This window comes from Sitophilus oryzae, unplaced genomic scaffold, assembly GCF_002938485.1.
Source record: "Sitophilus oryzae breed Bouriz unplaced genomic scaffold, Soryzae_2.0 scaffold_1018_pilon_pilon, whole genome shotgun sequence".
Lineage (NCBI taxonomy): Eukaryota > Metazoa > Arthropoda > Insecta > Coleoptera > Curculionidae > Sitophilus > Sitophilus oryzae.
In genome coordinates, this window is record NW_022145636.1 from 1,687,166 (window position 1) to 1,708,196 (window position 21,031).

At 33.0% G+C, this 21,031-nt stretch overlaps 1 protein-coding gene across 6 annotated transcripts in view; it reads left to right on the plus strand.

The window, feature by feature from the left end:
* Positions 1–19,872, plus strand: part of LOC115874953 (adenomatous polyposis coli protein-like) — a 37,199-nt gene extending 17,327 nt beyond the window's left edge. For 5 of the 6 annotated variants that reach the window (XM_030890264.1, XM_030890268.1, XM_030890275.1 and 2 more), the window contains 8 exons: positions 2,310–2,365; positions 3,811–4,059; positions 4,184–4,537; positions 7,234–7,426; positions 8,819–10,223; positions 10,994–11,742; positions 13,028–13,446; positions 19,127–19,872. In XM_030890264.1, the coding sequence (XP_030746124.1) occupies positions 2,310–2,365; positions 3,811–4,059; positions 4,184–4,537; positions 7,234–7,426; positions 8,819–10,223; positions 10,994–11,742; positions 13,028–13,446; positions 19,127–19,365 (3,664 nt within the window). In that variant the 3' untranslated portion in view covers positions 19,366–19,872. The remainder of the gene's footprint in view (positions 1–2,309; positions 2,366–3,810; positions 4,060–4,183; positions 4,538–7,233; positions 7,427–8,818; positions 10,224–10,993; positions 11,743–13,027; positions 13,447–19,126) is intronic. The other variant, XM_030890289.1, reaches the window with a different exon arrangement.
* The last annotated feature ends 1,159 nt before the right edge of the window (positions 19,873–21,031 follow it).

The following is a 21,031-nucleotide window of genomic DNA, read 5'->3' on the forward strand; positions in this document are numbered from 1 at the left end:
GTAAGAGGTGGCAACATTGCAAGACTTTAATACGCCGCACAGTGGTGTGAAACTGATAATATAACGAAAAAACCCTATATTTCCTAAACCGTTAACCCAATCGCATTGGGGCGAATTTTATTCGATTCAGCTTAATAAAATACATCAAATAACATGGTTTAATAAATTTATTTAAAAGTAAACTGAGCACCAATTGAAACGTAACGTGAAAATTTTTGCATCCAGTTGAACTTCTTGTATTTTCTGAACTATTGAAGGCGTTTTGAATTGCTAGCCAGATTCTGAAACGCTTTTTTATCGAATTATTGGCCAATACCCATAATACAGGGTATAACAAAAATGCGTGCATTTTTTACAAAATTTTAAGTGACCTCCATTTTGTGGGGGGGATGGAGGATTTCCATTATTTGTGGGTATTTTAAAAGTGCTGTTTTATACCTCGTGACGTTTTTGAGTTTTTTTGGGGTATCGCTCCCCATTGCGATGTTTTCCTTTTTTTATGATTTTCGGTAAGGTTTTAATTCTAATAAATTTATCTCATTATGAAATTAATATATTGTTTTTTTGAGTATTATGCGTATTAACTAATGATTATACTAAGTGATTATATCGTTAATGAAAAAGTGTTAAATGCTTCTTTTGTTATGCCAAAATACATAATAAAACCTGTTCATATAATTTAAATATACCAGCTAGATAAATTTTTAACGCCCTGTATAACTGTAACACTTTTTAGTTTTATAGCATTATTTGTTTGCTTTATTTAATTATACTTTAAAATGCATAATGCTTAAAAATACGATATCTTTATTTCACAATGAGATAAAATTATTAGTATTAAAACTCTACCGACAATCATAAGAATATCGAAAACATCGCATCGGAGAGCGATAGCCAAAAAAACTCATAAACGTCCCGAGGTATAAAACACCTCCTTCAAACTATCTACAAAAAATGGATCTCCTCCATCCCTCCACAAAATGAGGCTCACTTAACATTTTGTTAAAATGCGCGCATTTTGTTTTACCCTGTATTATGGGTCCTGACCAATAATTGAAAAAAACTGCAAAGAACGGTTCGATAGTCGATAAAACAATGTTTTAGAATCTGGCTGGCAAATTCAAAATTCCTTCAAAAGTTTAAAAAATACAAGAAGTTAAACTTAATACAAAAATTTGCACTTTACGCTTCAATTGATGTTCAGTTTAGTTACTGTGGTTCAAATTATTATAATTTATAACATTTAAATCTTATACAATATAATGATATTTATATAATTTTACGTGGCAAAAAAAGTAAATTATATTAAATTAATTCATCGGCATCCGCAAAAATGAAGAATGTAGTTTTCATTTTTTTCAACACTGTTTATCTTTTATTTTAAATTTTTAACAAACGTGGCCGAATGTGGCGATAAAATTTATAGAATCACTACTTTAACAGTTGCTTTTTTTAGTCAAATTAATCCGAGACCAAAGCTCGGTAAAGCTTTTTTTTCTAGTCTGATTAAAGTAAGAAGTAAAGTAATTTTATTAGAAATAGATTCAAACTAAACTGCATCAAAGGCACGGTATATTTTGGCAAAATGATTTTTACTTTTAATACCCATGGATAAACGAAACAGTTCCTGGGTAATACCGATTTTTAGGAATTAAAAGAAGGGCTGTAAAATATTACTTGTTTTCGCTTTATTTTTGCGCGTTTCGTATATTAAGAAAATTGTCAAAAAGGAGGTGTTGGAAATTCAAAACTAGTAATTAAATTTAAAAAGTAATATTATTATATTGTCTTTGAACTAACTCGATGTAAGATAGGATAATTTAAACCCGATTTAACACCCCCTTTTTTGTTTTTTTTTCCTATTGCCGAAACCACTGTGCGCCGTCAAGAAATTTCAGGGGAATGAATATGCGGCACTAAATAGTTTTTTTTAATTTCCCGAAAAATGTCAAGAAAATTGTAATTTTTTACGTTTTTCTGGGATTGAACTATACTATTTAAAAGCTAAAATACTTGTATAAAAGATACCCTGTATATTGTTTTGAAAACTTCTAGATTAGTGTCTGCAGAATGATTTAACTGAAAATAAGCGTATATAAATAAATAAAGACAAAAGAATTTTGACATAAATTTAGTATAATCCTTCTTTACAGATATATTTTGATAAGATATCTTCCAAAGGTGTCATATTAATTCTGATCATTCACATGATATACTCAGTCACAAGACAGTATTATTTTTCATGAAATGTTTCTTCAAATCATAATAATAGCCTTTTTAGAGTTTAAAAAATTATTGACCATTCTTAGGTCACACAACAAGCCTTCTGCAGCCGGCAGTAATGAAGCCAAAGCTCTACCTCCAGGTATTTCAATATAATATACTCTTAATAGCCTCATTCAGAACGTCGAAATTAGTGGAATAAATTAGTGGTTTCAACTAGCATAGAAATTGTTTCACTAATTTCAATGCACCGATTCAGAAGGTTAAAATTAGTGGTAGTAATTTTAAAGCTTCATTCACAGCCTTGCAATTAGTGGAATAAATGAGTGGTTTTTATTACACTTTATACTTTTTAGTTTACGATCATTCACAATGTTTAAAAAACAAAATTAAAATTAATAGAATATCCTAGCAACAGCTTGCGTAATCCTTTGAATAAGAAGACTAAGGAAGGAGCATATCAAAAATCTTAGGTCCACCGCGATGGGACTCAAATATGGCCGACTTAAATTCCGGTTTATCAGTGCCGTTCTAATTTTATTTAAAAAATGTAAAACTATGATGTAGGGTAGACGTGGGGTAGAGTCAATATTTTTTTTATTTTACGTTGTGAATAAATGTTGGTAGTTATTAAAATTGTTATAAAAACATATTATTATAATAAAAATAGATAAGTTTAATAATTATTTATTAACACAAACATCCGATACGCTACTGAAGCAGGTAAGTCAAATTGACGTATCTAAATTCTTTGACATCTAATCTTTGACAAGTAGTAAATAAAAGCAAAAATGCAAGAAAAAATATATAATTAGTTAATTTAAGTGAATTTCATAAATGATCGGTTTATTACACGTATGTATATTATATAGTCACTTACTAGCGAAAAGTTGTTCCATTATTTCACTCGATTTTTGCCGAGATCTACCGCACGCTACACAACCAACTATTTTAGAGTCTTTTTCGATAAATCGCGATAGTGTCACTGTTAAATTAAGTTCTGCCACAATTTCCATCTAGATTTACTACCTTTATACAACTATCAGTAGTAGAATAAATAATAAATAACATAAAATAAGCTCCGTAAAGAGTGGCAAATCCACAAAATTTCAAATCAAATTCAAATGTGTCAAATGAATCGTCAAACAGAACTGTCAAGGATCCCCACCCTAGAGTCCTTTTTCCGCCCACCATGCATGAATACATGGATAGCATTGTGCTCCTTCCTTAGTCTTCTTATTCAAAGCGTTAGTCAGTTGTATCCATAGAGAAAGCCTAATATTTAGCTTATAAAACAATCAACTTTTCATTTCTAACCACAATTTCTCTTGACGGATGATAATCAAAGGTCAAAATGACATTCCCCGCAAATTTTTAAATATAATTAGTGGAAAATTTAAAAGTTTGTTAACTTTTTCTACTAATTGAAAACGACTACCACTAATTTAGACGTTCTAAATGTTTACATTGAAATTAAAGGAACAATCTTCTACGCTAATTGAAACCACTAATTTTTTCCACTAATTGGGAGGTTCTCAATGAAGCTTACTTCTTGGACATTTATCAATTTTCATGTGATTTTCACAGAAAACGTTGACGTTTCCAAGGAAGCAAGGTTGTCAAATGTAGCAAGAAAGGAGTCTTTGTCTTCCCTAAGTCTGGACTCATCTGGATCGAACGATGCTGCAGATAGGGCTCTTTTAGAAGAGTGCATTTACTCTAGCATGCCAATTGATAAGCATGAAGAGGCTCTGTTGAAGGAGTGCATTAAGGCTGGTATGCCTAAGAGTACTGGCAGTACTGGTGGTGCTGATAGAAGCATGGGAGGCGTTATGAGTAAGCACAAAAATAAATAAATAAAATATATTCGATCGATTTTTTGCCCCAATTTCTTTCGTTGCTTCAGAAGTGGGATAAGTTCAAAAAAATCGAACAGAAACAACTATATTTCGTTCCACAGGTCCCAGACGACATTCTACCGCCCAACCCACCTCGCGAAGACCCTCCTCCGACCGCCACGAGCCACCGCGTCTTCTTCGCAGCCAGCACGACCAATCAAAAAACTCGAGTGCTGCGTCTGTTGCCGGGAGCGCGTCGCCGGGGGACCGATCGGGGTCCCCCCAGGGCGACGCGCGGCGTCCCGACACCTCCAACATCGCGGCGGCAGACGTAGGAAGCGACAAAAGTCGCGCAGCAGCAGGGAGCGCCGTAGGGACGACGACCGCGCAACCGGCAGCGCAGGTGCTTCGGGTAGTAGAGGGGGGCAACAGCAGCAGCAACAGGTGCTCGCGCTCAGGAGAGAATTTCTTGACAGGTAAGGTTCGATGTTTCGGTGAGTATCGATATTTTGAAAATCGATATGTTTGGCCATCCCTAAAAAATGGTTAAAAATCAATTTTTGTGTCTTTGACAGTGTGAGTTTTACCATATCCAATATGGTCTTTACTGAGAAGTTTTCTTAATTTGATATTATTAAATATTATTGATATTTCAGTATCGATATTTTAAAAATCGATATGTTTGACTATCCCTATCTTACATAAAAATGGACAAATAAACTAAAAATCTAGAGAAAAAGTTCATGTTTAAATCACGGAATTTATTCAAATAACATACGGCGCGGAAATTGTTGAAGTTTTCTCAGTTCGGTATTATTAGTATCGATATTTTATAAATCGATATGTTTGACCATCCCTTTCTTACATAAAAATCAGCACATAAATTAAAAATCTAAGAAAAAACACATTTTTAAATCACCGAACTTATCCAAACAACAAACGCCGCGGCAACCTGGTAAATTCTTACGTTTTCTCAATTCGGTATTATAGTTATTATTAAATATTATCGATATTTTAGTCTCGATATTTCAAAAATCGATATGTTTGCCCATCCCTATCTTCGATAAAAATGAGCGGATCAATTAAAAAAATGGCTAAAAATTATTTTTTGTCCCTTTTACGGTGAGTTTTACCATATCCAATATGTTCTTTACTGAGAAATTTTCTTAATTCGATACTATTAAATATTATCGATATTTCAGTATTGATATTTTATAAATCGATATGTTTGCTCATCTCTTTCTTACATAAGAATCAGCACATTATCGAATTAAAAATCCAGAAAAAAAAATATTTTTTCACCGATCTTTTTCAAACAGCAAACGCTGCGGCAACCTAGTAAATTCTAATCATTTTCTCAATTCGGTATTATAGTAATTATTAAATATTATCGATATTTTAAAAATTGATATGTTTGACTATTCCTATAAAAAATGAGCAAATAAATAAAAAATCTAGAAAAAAATCAAGTTTAAATCACGGAATCTATTCAAATAACAAACGGTTCGGAAATTGGTGAATTGGTTACAAGTTTTCTCGGTTCGGTATTATTAAATATTATCGATATTTTAAAAATCGATACGTTTGGCCCTCACTATCTTACATAAAGAAAACTCTGCAAATATTAAAAACGTGGTAAAAAAATAACTTTTAAATTACCGATTATTCAAATAACAAACAACGCAGAAATATGGTGAAATAGTACGAGTTTTCTTAATTCGGTATAATTAAATATCGATATTTTAGTATCTATATTTTAAAAATCGATATTTTAGTATCGATATTTTAAAAATCCACTTGTTTGGTATATCCACCCTATGGTGGTATATTCTTAGTTCGATATTATTAAATATTATCTATATTTCAATATGGTTATTTTATAAATCGATATGTTTGCCCATCTCTTTTTTACGTAAAAATAGCACATTATCAAATTAAAAATCTATAAAAAACACATTTTTAAATCACCGAACTTATTTAAACAATAAACACCGCGGCAACCTGATAAATTCTTTGGTTTTCTCAATTCGGTATTATAGTTATTATTAAATATTATCGATATTTTAGTATCGATATTTTAAAAATCGATATGTTTGACAATCTCTATCTTACATAAAAATGAGCAAATAAATTAAAAATATAGAAAAAAATATCATGTAAGTATCGGCTCAGAAACTGGTAAATTGGCTGGTAAGTTTTCTCAGTTAAATATTATTAAGTATTATCGATATTAAAATAATAAAAATTGATACATTTGACCCTTCCTATCTTACATAAAAAAACTCATATTAAAAACGTGGTAAAAAATAATTTTTAAATTACCGGTCTTATTCATATAACAAACAACGTGGAAATATGGTGAATTCGCTCGATTTTCTTAATTAGTTATTAAATATCGATATTTGAGAAATCGATATTTAGTATCGATATTTTTAAAATCGACATGTTTGACCATCCCTATCGTACATTCTTCATTCGATATTATTAAACATTATCGATATTTTTGTCTATCACTTTCTTACACAAAAAATGAGAAAATGAACAAAGTTAACAATTTTATTTTTACCGACTTCAGTGACAGCTGTTCCACATAAAATACCTTTGGTGTTTATTATAGGTTTTCTTGAACTATACATTTTATTCTCTATACTTAAATTCATAAACGTGCCTACTTGTTTTAACCCTTAATAATTAGAATTTTTTTAATAAAAATATTTAAATCTTTTTTAATCTTTCAGATTTTTTAAATATATTAATAATAAAACATAAATTATTATATTACAAAATGTAATTTTCTGCACGCTACTGAATAAAATCCATATCAAACAATTTTACCGCAATTACATAAAAAAGTAACCTTGGATTAAATATGTTTTCCTCTGGCTTCATACAACAATTATTTTCAAACCGCTTTAATAAACACTATTTTAATTTTTGTGTGGTATTATCAATGGAATTTAAAACAATAAACAATATTTTGTGCCTTTTCCGTGTTAAGAATAAAATTAAATATACATTTATCGACCAGTTAGTTACGGTACACTCGTATTCATATCGTGGAACCCTCATAGTTTTACTGTATTTTTTCTGATATAAACAGAAAAAAAATAGTTCGATTGCTGTGTTTCTGTAAACAAAAACGTCCAATAAATGTTTTTTAACGTTCCTCTAGATCACACGAAGAGTGGATCTAACAAATCCATCGGTCAGTTCTTGGACAGCAGCTACGAAACCGATTTCAGTTTTTCCAATTCAGATAATTGCGCAAATTTGGACAACGTATTCGCTAAAAGCTGCGAAGAGTCTGGACATTTGGTGGACAACAGGATGCTGGACCCTGACGCCATGATTGAATCGCTGGACAGGTCAGTAAAATAATCTCTGACAAATATAAATAAACAAAAACTTACTCTATAAAAAACACAGTTGTTTATTTACAAATTAATGTCTTGGGCTTTCTGCTTTGATTTGTGAAAATTTCTTTTAGGCCAGTAAGCGAGGATAAAAATAGGGTATTACTCCGAATTCTTGACACCTTGTCTTTAATTATGCAGATCAATAATAATATAGAATATTAAATTGTGATAAAAAATAATTAAGCAACTATAGGTCAACACAAAATCAAGGCCCGCTTCGATATAAAGATAAAAAACCTAATATTTCCCTCATTCTTAGAAATAGATACCCCTAACTTTATATCATTGAAAAGGGTTACACGCCAGCATTTTTTTAAGTTCATGGCCAACTATGATTTCCATTCAAAAAATTATATTTTTCATTATTTCTAAGAAAAAGAGCAAGCATAGAAAAAAAACTGACTATGCCACTGGATTGTGCTTAAAAAAGTGCCTTAAGAACGTTTTTACAGAATTTTATTATTCCGCAAAATAAAAAAGTTATGAGCAATTTTCAAAATGGTAAAACATTCAAAAATACCCCGTATCTCAGTGGGTAGTGAAAATATCAACAGGCGGTTTACGCCATTAAACGTGTCTCAGAAATCGAGCCCATGACATCTATGTCGGTTTTGCTCTATCTAGTCAGGAAATAGGTTTTCTCTGTTAAAACAGACCAATTTCGACCACCCTGTACATGTTTTATACTTAGTTTTTATTTTTATGATTTTAGTCATAGATTTTGTTGTTAATTTTTTTCGGAAAAAATGAGGTGGCCATTTTATTTTTATCATAACTCCGCGAGTTTTTAAGCTATGAACTTTTTTAAAAAAGCATTTAAAAGGTCTTTTTAAGCACTTTAAAAACGGTCATATTCATTTTCTTCGAAAAATGTGCTCTTTCGCCATTATTTACGGTAAAAATTGCAATTTAGTGTCCGAAAAATAAAAAAATTACATTTACAGAGTGATAACTCGGCTATTATTACACCTACGGCGAGACAACAAAAAATGAGTCGATTCGTTATTTCAAAGGCTTAATTCTTGCTTTATATGAGTTTTGCGATAAAACGCAAGGTTTTTGAGTTATTTATAAAAAGTGGCAGAAAAATATGCAGTTTTAGATGAAAAATCAACATTTTCGATCCTAAATAAAAATATTAATTTTCTGAAAAAATGTTATAGAAAATTTTTTGCTTAATGGGTGATTTTATTTTCACCTCCGATAAGGGGTGGCACTCACCCCCAGGGTGAAAGCACACATCGCTATACCCTACAACCCTGGCTTACTTGCATATTTATAATTTTTAGAAAATTTATCAAAAATTAAATTATCATTATTTTTTTTCTTTATATTATCCAGATTCACAGCTGAATTAGTAAGCCAAGCCAGTCACCTTACCAAAGACAAAGACAGAGACGTTCCTAGTGACAAATCCAAAACCACCGACCCCACGAACGATGACACTTGGAACGATGACACTTCACCAAACGAAGTAACCTTCCCGAGCATATCAGGCAGCGCACCGAACGTCATCACATTCGGCAGTGATCGCGACGAAAACCAGCTAGAAAATGACGTACTGGATGGTACAGATCAACCAGAAGAACAATCAAACGATTTTTCTTCCATAAACACCAGCACAATGACCGAGAGCACCTTAATAGCCATAGAAGCCACGAAAATGGCAACGGTGTTCAAAATGGAAGCGGAAATGTCACAGAGCCTCACCAGCGCCGCCTCGCTGGACCTCGATTCTATCAGACCACCTTCACAGATGAATTCCATCACTAACAGCACAGTGATCGTGGAAAAAATAGTACCAAAAAGTCCTCAACTGGTTTCAAGGAAGAACTTACTGGTGAAGAGAGCGTTAAGCAATTCTTTGAATCAGGCATCGAGTTTGGAGAGTCTTGAAAGTCACAGTTTATCTATTCTGGACACGCAAAAACCTCCTGCAGAGATGAATCAGTTGATTGATGTAGATTTTGATCTCAACGACCAAGAACACCACCCTATCTTCAACGTCAAGCGAGATTTTGCTCTCTCCGGTCCTTTAAGCTTTAACGGTGATCTAGACTTCACAAATCCACCATCGATCTTCAATGAAATCACTGACATGTGTAACTCACTCGCTGATGTACCTACAGAGGCAATTGGAACAGAGACTAGTATTTTTGAAGACTGTTTTACTCACATGGAAGCGACTTTGGTTGATCAAACGTTACAAGACGACGATACGGCTGAGTTTAGTGATGCAAACAGTGTTACACCGATTCAAACTGATCAGAGTAGTGCTGAGAACACTCCAAAGAAGAGCTGTAAGCCTGTGAATAAGAGTATGATGACTAAACAAAGAAGGAATTTGGCTAGGGAGAGGTATAAGACTTACACGGTAGCGGCCGAGATGGTGATGCAAGAGAGTATCGAAATGGAAACTAAGGTTAGGGACGAAGAAACGTCAGAAAACACATATGTTTCACCGACTTACACAGTGGAAGCTTCTAAAGAGAAACAGGAAGAATCTAAATCAAATAATGTCAGTCCTTCACCAACTAGAAGCAAGCTAAGTATACGTCGAAACTTTATGCAAAAAAGACTGGAAAACAAGGAACGATTCAGGACACAGACCTTGAGCGAGAGCAGTTTTGGTTCTCCGGAGTTAGCCTCGGCTTCACCTCCCTGTGACACTAATGACATTCATTTCCTGGTTCAAAAAGAGGCCGATTTGGTTTTGAGGACCTTGAGGGACAGCAAATTTCAGCAGGTGGGTGGTTAATAATAATAATATAAATTCTGGACTGGGTGCCAAGTTTTATTTTTGTATGCGTTAGAGATAATGACCTCGTGATAGTATTTTGCCAAGTTCCTGTATATAGGGTGGTCTAGGATTTTCTAATGATATAATTCAACTTTTTATTGTTTTTTTTTCGTAAATTTTTATAATGATAATGATAGTCTCATTTTTTGTACTTGTAAGCAATAAATTTAAAAAAAATATGTTTTTACGCGTAAAAAATTGTTTTTTAAATAGTTTTTATCGTGTAACAAATTGTTTTTTACGTGTAACAAATATATTTTTAAGTGTAACAAATAGTTTTTTACGTGTAACAAGTAGTTTTTAGGCGTAAAAAATAGTTTTTTAGGTGTAACAAATAGTTTTATAAGGGTAACAAATAGTTTTATAAGGGTAGCAAATAGTTTTTTAGGCGTAAAAAATAGTTTTTACGTGTAACAGAACGTTTTAAAAGCGTAAAAAATATTTTTATACGTGAGAAAAATAGTTTTATACGCAAAAAATTAAAAAAAATAGTTTTTTACGTGTAACAAATAGTTTTTTTAAAGTAATAATTTGATTCACTTTCCCAAAAGTTAATTAAGAAGTAGAACTAGACTACCAGAGTAAAAATAATTATATTTATTAATATACACGCTGTATGAACTTCTCTTTAAAAATATAATTCCGATGAATTGTTTGACCACTCTGTAGATATATAAATTTTCGTAAAATACACAGTATTTTTTTCTAATTTTCAGGACGAGATGCTTGACTGCGAAACGCTGAGTCTAGTCTCGAACGACGAGGACTCGGAGCACAATTCTGGAAGTTCTATGAACTATAGAACGTATCACAAGAGTTGGGGCGGGAAGAAACATAACCTTCCCACCATTCCGAGTCAACTAACCAACGGGGAAGTCTGTGAAAGCACAGAGCAACAAAGCACTACGGTTCCTGTAGTTTCACCACCTCGGATACCTGATCCGCCTGCTCTGGACAGTTCTGGTTCGGAAGAGTTGAATTCTGACGAAGAAAACAGAGATAGTATACCGGTAAAACCGAAAATAGTGAAACCAACGAGCAATGAAATTGAAGAAACGCCTCAAAACGAATCAGTACCCAAAGGAATACGGGGTCGTCGCAAGCCGCTTTACTCCAAATCAAACGTCAACAATAAAGTGTCACCTAAAACAATCAAACCGGCCAAAACAATGACTTCCAACCTAGTTACGAACGTGACGTCCAGTCTCAAATCGGGGGCTTCCCTCAAACCGACAGTTACCAGACAAATCAAGCCTCCAAGTACAGTGAAGTCTAGTGGGTATGGAGTGAGGAGTAACGGTGCTACGCCGGTGAGGAGTGCGGTGAATAGTAGGGCTAATAGTCAGAACGGTAGTCCGAAAAGTAGTCCTAAACATTCGGCGAAGGGCACGCCGCCTTTGGAGAGGCAGGGGACTTTTACTAAGGAGGATAAGTGTGAGCAGAGTTCGCCTAAGCCGCCATCAAGGTTAGTTAAACGATGTAAATAAGCTATTAGACTTGTTATAGAGTGTCTATTTTCATTTTATATTATTACTAGCGTGTACCAGCGACTTCGTTCGCGTCTAATCAATCATTTGTAATGGTGATGATAAAGCAAAGTAAAAATTTCCATTAACATACAAACTGGATAAAATTTTCTCACATTTATGTCAGCATGAGAAAAAACAGTATGGCAATATTATTATATAACTTGGTATGGCAGAATCGTGGTTAAGAAATTACCCAACTTTTTGGAACACCCTGTATGATTTTTTAAAAAAATTCAAAATATGTAAAAAAAACAAATAAATTATGCTTGTCCAATCGTTTTCCCGAAAGACTAACCGTTTTTTAAATAACAAATATTGTAATATTTGAGGGGCGTTTTCACCCTCTTGGAATTTGAGATTCGTGAAACCCCTCCTTATCGAACCTCTACACCCCACAGTCAATCCGTTTGCCAAAAATCAGCTTTAAACGTCAAGCAGTTTAAGCGGAATCGTGATTACTCACTGGTCATATTTTATGAAACACCCTGTATAAATTTATAAAAAATCTTAAAATATGTAAAACAACAAAATAAAATATACGTGTTTAAGAATTTTTCCGAAAAACTCACCGGTTTTTAAATAGAAAATATTTTAATATTTGAGGGATAGTTTCACCCCCTTAGAATTCGAGTTTCGAAAAATCCCTTCTTATCGAACCTCTACACCCTAAAGTCAATCTGTTTTCCAAAAATCAGCTTTTTACGTCAAGCGCTTTAAGCAGGATCGTGATTAATCAATGGCCAGATTTTTTGAAACACCCTGTATACATTTTTAAAAAATCTTAAAACATGTAAAAAAACAAAATAAAATATACGTGTTTAAGCGTTTTTTCGGAAACTTGACCGTTTTTTAAATAAAAAATATTGTAATATTTGAGGGGTGGTTTCACCCTCTTGGAACTGGAATTTCGAAAAGTCCCTTCTTATCGAACCTCTACACCCTAGAATCAACCTGTATGTCAAAATTGAGCTTCTTACGTCGAGGGGTATGAACAGGATCGTGATTAATCAGTATGTCAGTCACTTAAGGATTTTATATATTAGTATATAGATTATATTATTTGTGATATTTCATGGTTGTTTAGGAGGGAATTATGGCATCTTAATTCCCGTTAATAATGTCCCAAGGGTGTAACTCTATTTATGGTTAGCACAACCAAGACGAGATATAAGCTTATTATATTAATTCAGTATAACAAATAAAAATTATTTATAATTTCAGGTTACCAGCACCACCTTCAAAGATTCCCTCGTTCGCCAGCAAAATCGCCAGGGCCGTAACGAACCGAATCCCCACATCTTCCAACAACCCTTCCAGCAGACTGAACGCGCGCAACGGCGGCGTTGTCAAGTCGGCCAGTACAGACCGGGCGAACCGTAACCCGAAAATCTACAACAGATCCACCAGCGCCGACAGCAGGGAACCCCAGAAGAAGCTGCAGCCCTCGTCGTCGACGCAGAGCTTGAAAAACGAGGCCAAAGTGGGGTTAAGGCGTACGGGAATTCCCGCGCCTGCCCAGAGATCGACCAGTAATGCTAGTATAACGTCGAACGGCAGTGCCAAAAAACAGGTGACTAGTAAGATAGCTAGTTTGTGGAAAAGGGTGGAGGAGAGTAAATCTAAACAGCAGAGTGGGCCAGGTAGGGTGGATATAGATATACAGGGTGGTTTTCTGTTGGAATAAAGAAATTAAGCTTTATTTAAAACCTCGAAATTAGTGGTTTCAATTAGCGTACCAGTTTGTTCCACTAACCACGACGTTCTGAACGAGGCCTTAGAGTTGTTCTTGCTAAAAAAAAAGTTAGATGATGTTTTATCTTAAACTGGGACAAGCTGTATACATTTTTCTTACATTAAAAGAGGACAATTCGAGCATATTTTTCAAAAAATAACAAATATTTTTGATTTCCTTAATTTCTTCCAAGTTCCAGTTAGAGAATCACCCTGTAGATGTAATAGCGAAAAATAACTATGGTAATCGCAAAACAATTTCCGATGCACACTCTGAATAAGAAGACTAAGGAAGGAGCATATCAAAAATCTTAGGTACACCGCGATGGGCCTCAAATATGGCCGACTTAAATTCCGGTTTATCAGTGCCGTTCTAATTTTATTTAAAAAATGTAAAACTATGATGTAGGGTAGACGTGGGGTAGAGTCAATATTTTTTTTTATTTTACGTTGTGAATAAATGTTGGTAGTTATTAAAATTGTTATAAAAACATATTATTATAATAAAAATAGATAAGTTTTAATAATTATTTATTAACACAAACATCCGATACGCTACTGAAGCAGGTAAGTCAAATTAACGTATCTAAATTCTTTGACATCTAATCTTTGACAAGTAATAAATAAAAGCTAAAATGCAAGAAAAATATATAATTTAGTTAATTTAAGTGAATTTCATAAATGATCGGTTTACTACACGTATGTATATTATATAGTCACTTACTAGCGAAAAGTTGTTCCATTATTTCACTCAATTTTTGCCGAGATCTACCGCACGCTACACAACCAACTATTTTTCGATAAATCGCGATAGTGTCACTGTTAATTTAAGTTCTGCCACAATTTCCATCTAGATTTACTACCTTTATACAACTAGCAGTAGTAGAATAAATAATAAATAACATAAAATAAGCTTCGTAAAGAGTGACGAATCCACAAAATTTCAAATCAAATTCAAATGTGTCAAATGAATCGTCAAACAGAACTGTCAAGGATACCCACCCTAGAGTGCTTTTTCCGCCCACCATGCATGAATACGTGGATAGCATTATGCTCCTTCCTCAGTCTTCTTATTCAAAGCGTGCATCGGAAAATATTTTGCCATTACAGTACTAACTTACTAATTTAATATATAAGGTCTGTTTAAACGAGAAGGGACGATTTTGACAGACAATTGTCAGTGTTACGTGCTCTCTCGTGGAACAAACTCTAGTTTACTAGCTAGTAAATAATAGTAAAATTTTAATTTCTTGTACAGGGTGTGGTATAAAGTTCATTCGTACGAAAAAACACAGTTTTTCATTTTTTTTTTCTCGGATAACGATTGAAAAATTGATATTAACTATACAAGGTGTGCCTCTATCCAAAACATTTTTTTTTATATTTTTTTTCTACAGTCAGACTATTGTCACTGTTATGTATTTTCTTGTGGGACAGATAATGATGTAAAATTTCCAGAAATACATTTTCGGAAATATTTCCTGAAACATTGGAAATATATGGAAATATTGGAAATATATGAAATATTTTGAAAAAATAAGAAAAACTGAAATATTTATTTATAAAAATCATAACAAAACATCGCAAAACACAAAATACTTATACATAAACACAAATAAAGAGTTATTCTTCAAATTAAAAAATATAAATTAAGGTTAAATTTGTACAAAAAAAATATTTTTGACACACTAGTCGAGCAAGAGGCATATGTTTATCGCTGTCATCAGCATCACACTCAATAACATCTTCTTGCCAGTCTACTTCCTCAAAATCTTCAATAGTATCGGAAATAAAAATTGATATATTGCCGTTTCCTATTTTCTTCAGCAAGTTTTCATTGTGGGATACATAGAGTAGCTTAGCGGCTCTATCATTAGTAAGCCTGTTTCTCTTTTTTGAATGAATATGACTATAAACGCTAAAACTGCGTTCCGTGGCAGCCGAAGATGCTGGCATCATCAACATTCGTGAAGCTACTTGTGATAATGAAGATGAAGAACACAGTCCTTTCCACCAGGAGACTGGGTTATCAAAACTACTTTTCCATATGAAGTTATTTCCAAATAAATTGCCACTTCTACAACGGTAATCTGTTATTTCATCTATTATTTCTTGCTCCTTTATATTGAGTTTATTTTTTGATATATTAAGTATATGCATTCTATGGCAGAAAGAATTTGGGTTTCATCAAGTTCAGAACCTTGTGATTTTGGATTTAGTAATTCTGCAGCATAATGAATGGGTTTAATAGCAAATTTTTCTCTTTTGTCAACAAACTCCGACAATTCGGATTTTTCTTTGTCGTCAAGTGAGGACAATGCAAGATTATTCTCAATTTTATTACCCTTCTAATATCACAACATGCTTTTACAGCAAAATGAATAGTGCTATAATCCCCTTCTACAATTTTTAACCATTTGCCAATAGGTTCAAAAATGTTAATTACGTTGGAAATTTGGGCCCAAAATACTTCGTCGTCTAATATCCACTGCTTAACGTTTTTATCAATCATTTGTGTTGCTTCTTGACTAATTGCAACTCCTTGTAAACTGAGTCTAGTATTGTATACACTTTTTAAATTGGTCAAAATTGAAGACCAGCGAGATTTTACTACGCTACGACCATAGATAAAAGAAAATAATCTACTATTAAGATAGATATGAAACTTATTAGTAAAATTTTGGGTCAAAGCGCCCCTCCGTGTTTTTAGTGGAGACTACGTTTAGCTCAGCGCCTTCGCCTTTTCTGCTGTAAATGTTTTTTTTATGTTTATATTTGAATTCAAAGGATTTATTTTTAAAGTTACACTGATATATTAGTATATCAGAGTAACTTTAATAAAACATAAGAATATATATATTTTACAATTTATTTTTTTAGTTATTTTACAGAGTTTCATGTAAATGATCGTAAGTCGACTGGCTGTCTAATGAATAGACCGAGATTTATAGATTTTAAAGCGAACGAAAAAAAATCAAACAACGAATACATACCATATATTTTTCTTTTATCTAAGATACATACCTTATCGTCTTTTGGAAACACGTACAGTTTTGCAGTTTTGTTAGTTTCTTTGCAAGATGCAACATAACAAGAAAACACCATTTTTACAGTTAATAAATAATAAAACTATTTCTGACTATGATATTTATAATTTAGATATATAGAAAATTAAAAAACAAACCAGTATTTGCAAACGCAGGCCCAAATTCAATAAAAATCAAAATTTTTCTTGCGAAAATCAGGCTTTTTTCACTGAAAAGGTATTTTTTGATTTATCAGCAGTCATTGTCAAGTTGACAATATACAGGGTGTTTTCGAATTAGTCTAAAAAATTATGGTGTGATTCCTCATGTGTTCTTAAAACAATTTTTATATAACCATTAGGTCTAAAGTACTTCCTTTCTGATCTACAGGGTGTTAAAAATTTAAAAAAATCGATTTTTTTGCTTAACATAAATGGTACACCACTGCTTTTTTAAAGAAAATATATTTTTTTCTTGACTGGCCATCCTTTTTCAACAAAATTGATCTTTTGAGTTTTTCTTGTTCATCAAACGGTTGTCGAGAAAAAAATAAATATACTTATTAAGAGCCCGCCTTAATTCGTTTTCTAACGATTTTATATTTTTTAGATTAATTAGGAAACACCCTGTATATGCATATCACAGGCAACCAAATAAACTACTCTAAAAATTATTTTTCCTACCACTAGCGACATATACTCTGTTTTTTTTCTCAGGTAAGATTTCGACAGACGATGACAGAAGAAAAGCAGATGACATCCCATACCAATCTATTTATTTTACTAAAAAAAGTTTCTAATCATTTTTAAGTTATCTATGGATGGGTTTAAATATAAATCCGTCATACGTCGTGTCTTGTTGTTTTTAACCAGTTTTATTGGTTTATTTAAAAAATGACAGATCGTATTTCAATTTTATTGGTTTGACGGAACGATGAACGACAAACGGACGCTGATGCGTATGAACTCGCCTTTAGATTCTTTTAGATTTTTTTTTTTAGATTTTTGACGCTTGTCAAAGTCTTGCCAAATTATACTTTATAATTTTGTGTCAACTTTTGTTAAATACCCTGCGTTTTGGAAGATGATGCATTTTGATTCGTATTATTACGTGTGTTTTGTGTCTTTTGAAGTCAAGTGGAGGAAAAATCGATTGAAAATTAACTGTAGACCCAGAGCACAGTTTATGGTTAATACTCGCTGCCCAGGCAGAAAGTCTTATACACCAATGAAGTTGCCATCTATAAAGATTGTATACCATTTCGTCGTAGATAAGTGCATCTCGTATATGGTAGAAGGATCAAACTAAACACATACTAAAAACTGGAGTAGCTGTAAAATATCGACATCACACGATAGGTAAATAATGGATTTTAGTACTGCAGAAAAATAATGTCAAAAGGTACTGGTTTAAAAAAATTAAGATTAAAGTTAATTAAACAACCTTTAAAGTATAAAATTTGGTAGGTGTTATTATTAATAAAATAGTATGTTTTATTTACCTATGTTGTTTTATTTATTCCTGTGGAATATTACAATTTTGTATTTGTACATAAGTTATATTGATAAATATAATCATAAATGCGGGTAGTTTCATAAAGCTTGAAAGTAAATAATAGTTTTTTTTATATTTTTTTGGTATGTAGTGTCTTGTTCTTGTTTGTTTTGTATTAACACATACCGTTTTTATTAAATAAAATAACTCGATTACATTTTTTCAGTTTTATACAGTTTTTTTCAAAATATTTTGAAGTAATCACTTGCCGTCTTGTCAATCAAATTTTAAATATTTCCTGCTATGCGTTCCAGTTGTACCAACTTATTTCTTTGTAAAATAAAATAAACTAGTTTGAAATTAAAATGACAGACACATCTATCACTGTCAAGGATCTTCTCGTTGGACAGACTATACCGTGTTTTTAGTGTGTACTAAATTATTTTATCAAAATTTCACCATATAAGTTTCCAGGCAATGGCTACGACTTACGAGCTCGGGTCTTCCCCGTAGAAATGCGAGGTTGCAAATAAGTTGGTGAATCCTCAGACTCGATATATTCACCATATTATATGTTTGTAAAACTGTTCTATAGTAAGTTTAATGTTTATAGGGTTACAAAATATGAAAGATATATTAATAAACATCGGGTTTGAATCGTTAATGACAAGATTTAAGTATTTTTAAAAATATTTCCAATATTTCCGAGACACGTTTGGAAATTTCCAATATTTCCATTTACAACACTAGGGATAGACTATATACCGTCGTTTGAAACATCGGAAATCCCATGGAAACAAATTTTCAACTGTCCAAATATTCTTTCTTTATTTAATAAATTATACAGCTAAATCGTAAATAGTTTTTATAAAGGTCTGCGTATGCTGAATTTTGGACAAGCAGAATATTTGGACAGTTCAAAATTTGCATGGGATTTCCTATGTTTCCAACGGTATAGAAAAAAACACTATTTTTCATTGTTTTTTCTAAGAATAATTGAAAAATTGACACCTCTATGGCACACGCTGTACATTTGAGCTACTCTAAAACATTTTTTATTATTTTTCAGACAAACGCGTTTGGATCGAACAGGAGCAGAAGCAGCCCGATCCCCCCCGCCTGATACGCAGCGGCACCTTCGAAAACAAAGATGGCGTCGTTCTACGTCACAAAGGCGGTTCCGATGAAACTCCTCCCCCCACTTCAGACGAGAAGAGGGTCTCCAGACTGGGCTCGTTCATCGTCATGGACGAGAACGGCGATAACGCGGGTCACACGCCGACAGTCGTGCCGGCCGTCAACACGTAGACATTAAGTTTAGTTAGTTTTTTCTTTTTAAGTCCGTTCTGTCTGCAGGTACCCTAGGTTTAGTGACGCTCCCTGTACATAAACTAGGAGAAACTTGCGTTGTTGCGTTGTGGTTGGTTTTAGTTCCAGTAAAAATCACAGGTGTCTCTAATAAGTATGTTCCCAAATAAAATGCCTCTGTTTGGACTTGATATTTATATCCATTTCCAAACAAAGCCATCGTTCTAGTCTTATTTTTCTCTCTCTGTGTATCTCCGTGTTGGGGATATGACACGATGTGACGTAAAAAATCACTGCGCATGTCCCGGTTACGTCACGATCGTAGTCATTTCGCATTATTTGTAATTTTTGTATGTTTGTTTTGTTTTTTTGGTTCGTGATATAATTAGGTTTAAGTAAAGATGATGTTAGTCATTTTTAAATCAAAGTATTTTGTGTATATATCTTATATATTTAGATAAATAAACAGAAGATGTCAAAGATATAAATTAGTGATAATAATAACGATAAAAACAGTGTAGTTTTGTATTACCTTCATGTTTATATCGTCATAGAGTTATTTTATTCTGTATTTTTTCTCTTGTGTTCTGAACGTTTTCGTAGCGACCATTTTTGTCTATTTCTCTTTTAAATAGCTCAAAGAACAAATAAATTAATTTTGCTTTCATGTTAAAACTGTGTTTTATTCTTCCTCAAAATATTATAGTCGTAGATCCTAAACAAGTAATAATTCAAATATACTTTTGAAAAGTTTTGATTAAATGGCCTGCTCCTGGTAGCGAAACATACCTCCTAGCTTTTATATGCTCCTGGTATAAATTTAAGAATTCTATTCTCTATCTGACATTACTTAAATATCTTGACTACATGGCGAATGTAACTGCTTACTCCTGGTATCGAAAAATACCTCCTCGCACTCATATGTTCCTGATACAAATTCAATTTTTCTCCGTTTTTGACAAAACCGACCAAAAATAATTCCAACCCGACAAATATTGGAGCAATTGACCAACGAGTTAGAATTGCTAGATTTTTTTGAAAAAACGGCCATAACTTCCAAACTAAAAGAGACATCGAGGAACGGAAGACGGCATTCGATTGGCCTTTCAACCCTCTATAAGGGTGCATAATTAGGGCGCGATCGGAGACAAAAAAAAATTTTGGGCAAAGATGAAGGAAGGTTAACCCCTTTCCTCATTTTTCGCTAAAATTTTTTTTTGTTTCCGAACGCGTCCTCGTTTTGCGCCCTTATAGAGGGTTGAATTCCCTATCGAAAGCCGCCCCCCGTTCCTCTCTAGCCCTTACAGTTTCCGAGATATTAGGGGTTGAAGTTTGGAAACGAGGTCGAAGTGCTAGAGATAGCAGAAATATCGTTGAAAAATGCTTTATTTACGTGTGGTACTAGATTTGCTCCTTACCTCTTCAATCTTATGCGATCCTGATTAAAATCGTCGATTTTGGACGAGGTTTAAATATTTTTGTGCGATTTTGGTCAAAAGTTACATTTTCTCGGATTTGTATCAGGAGTACATAAGAGCGAGGAGGTAAATACTTCATAAAAATTTTCGTTAAGCTTTAAAAATTTCGTTCTACTTACAAGAGTCCAAAGAAATATTTTTTTTTAAATGTCTTTTATTTCTATCACCTATTTTATTTGTATAGGGTG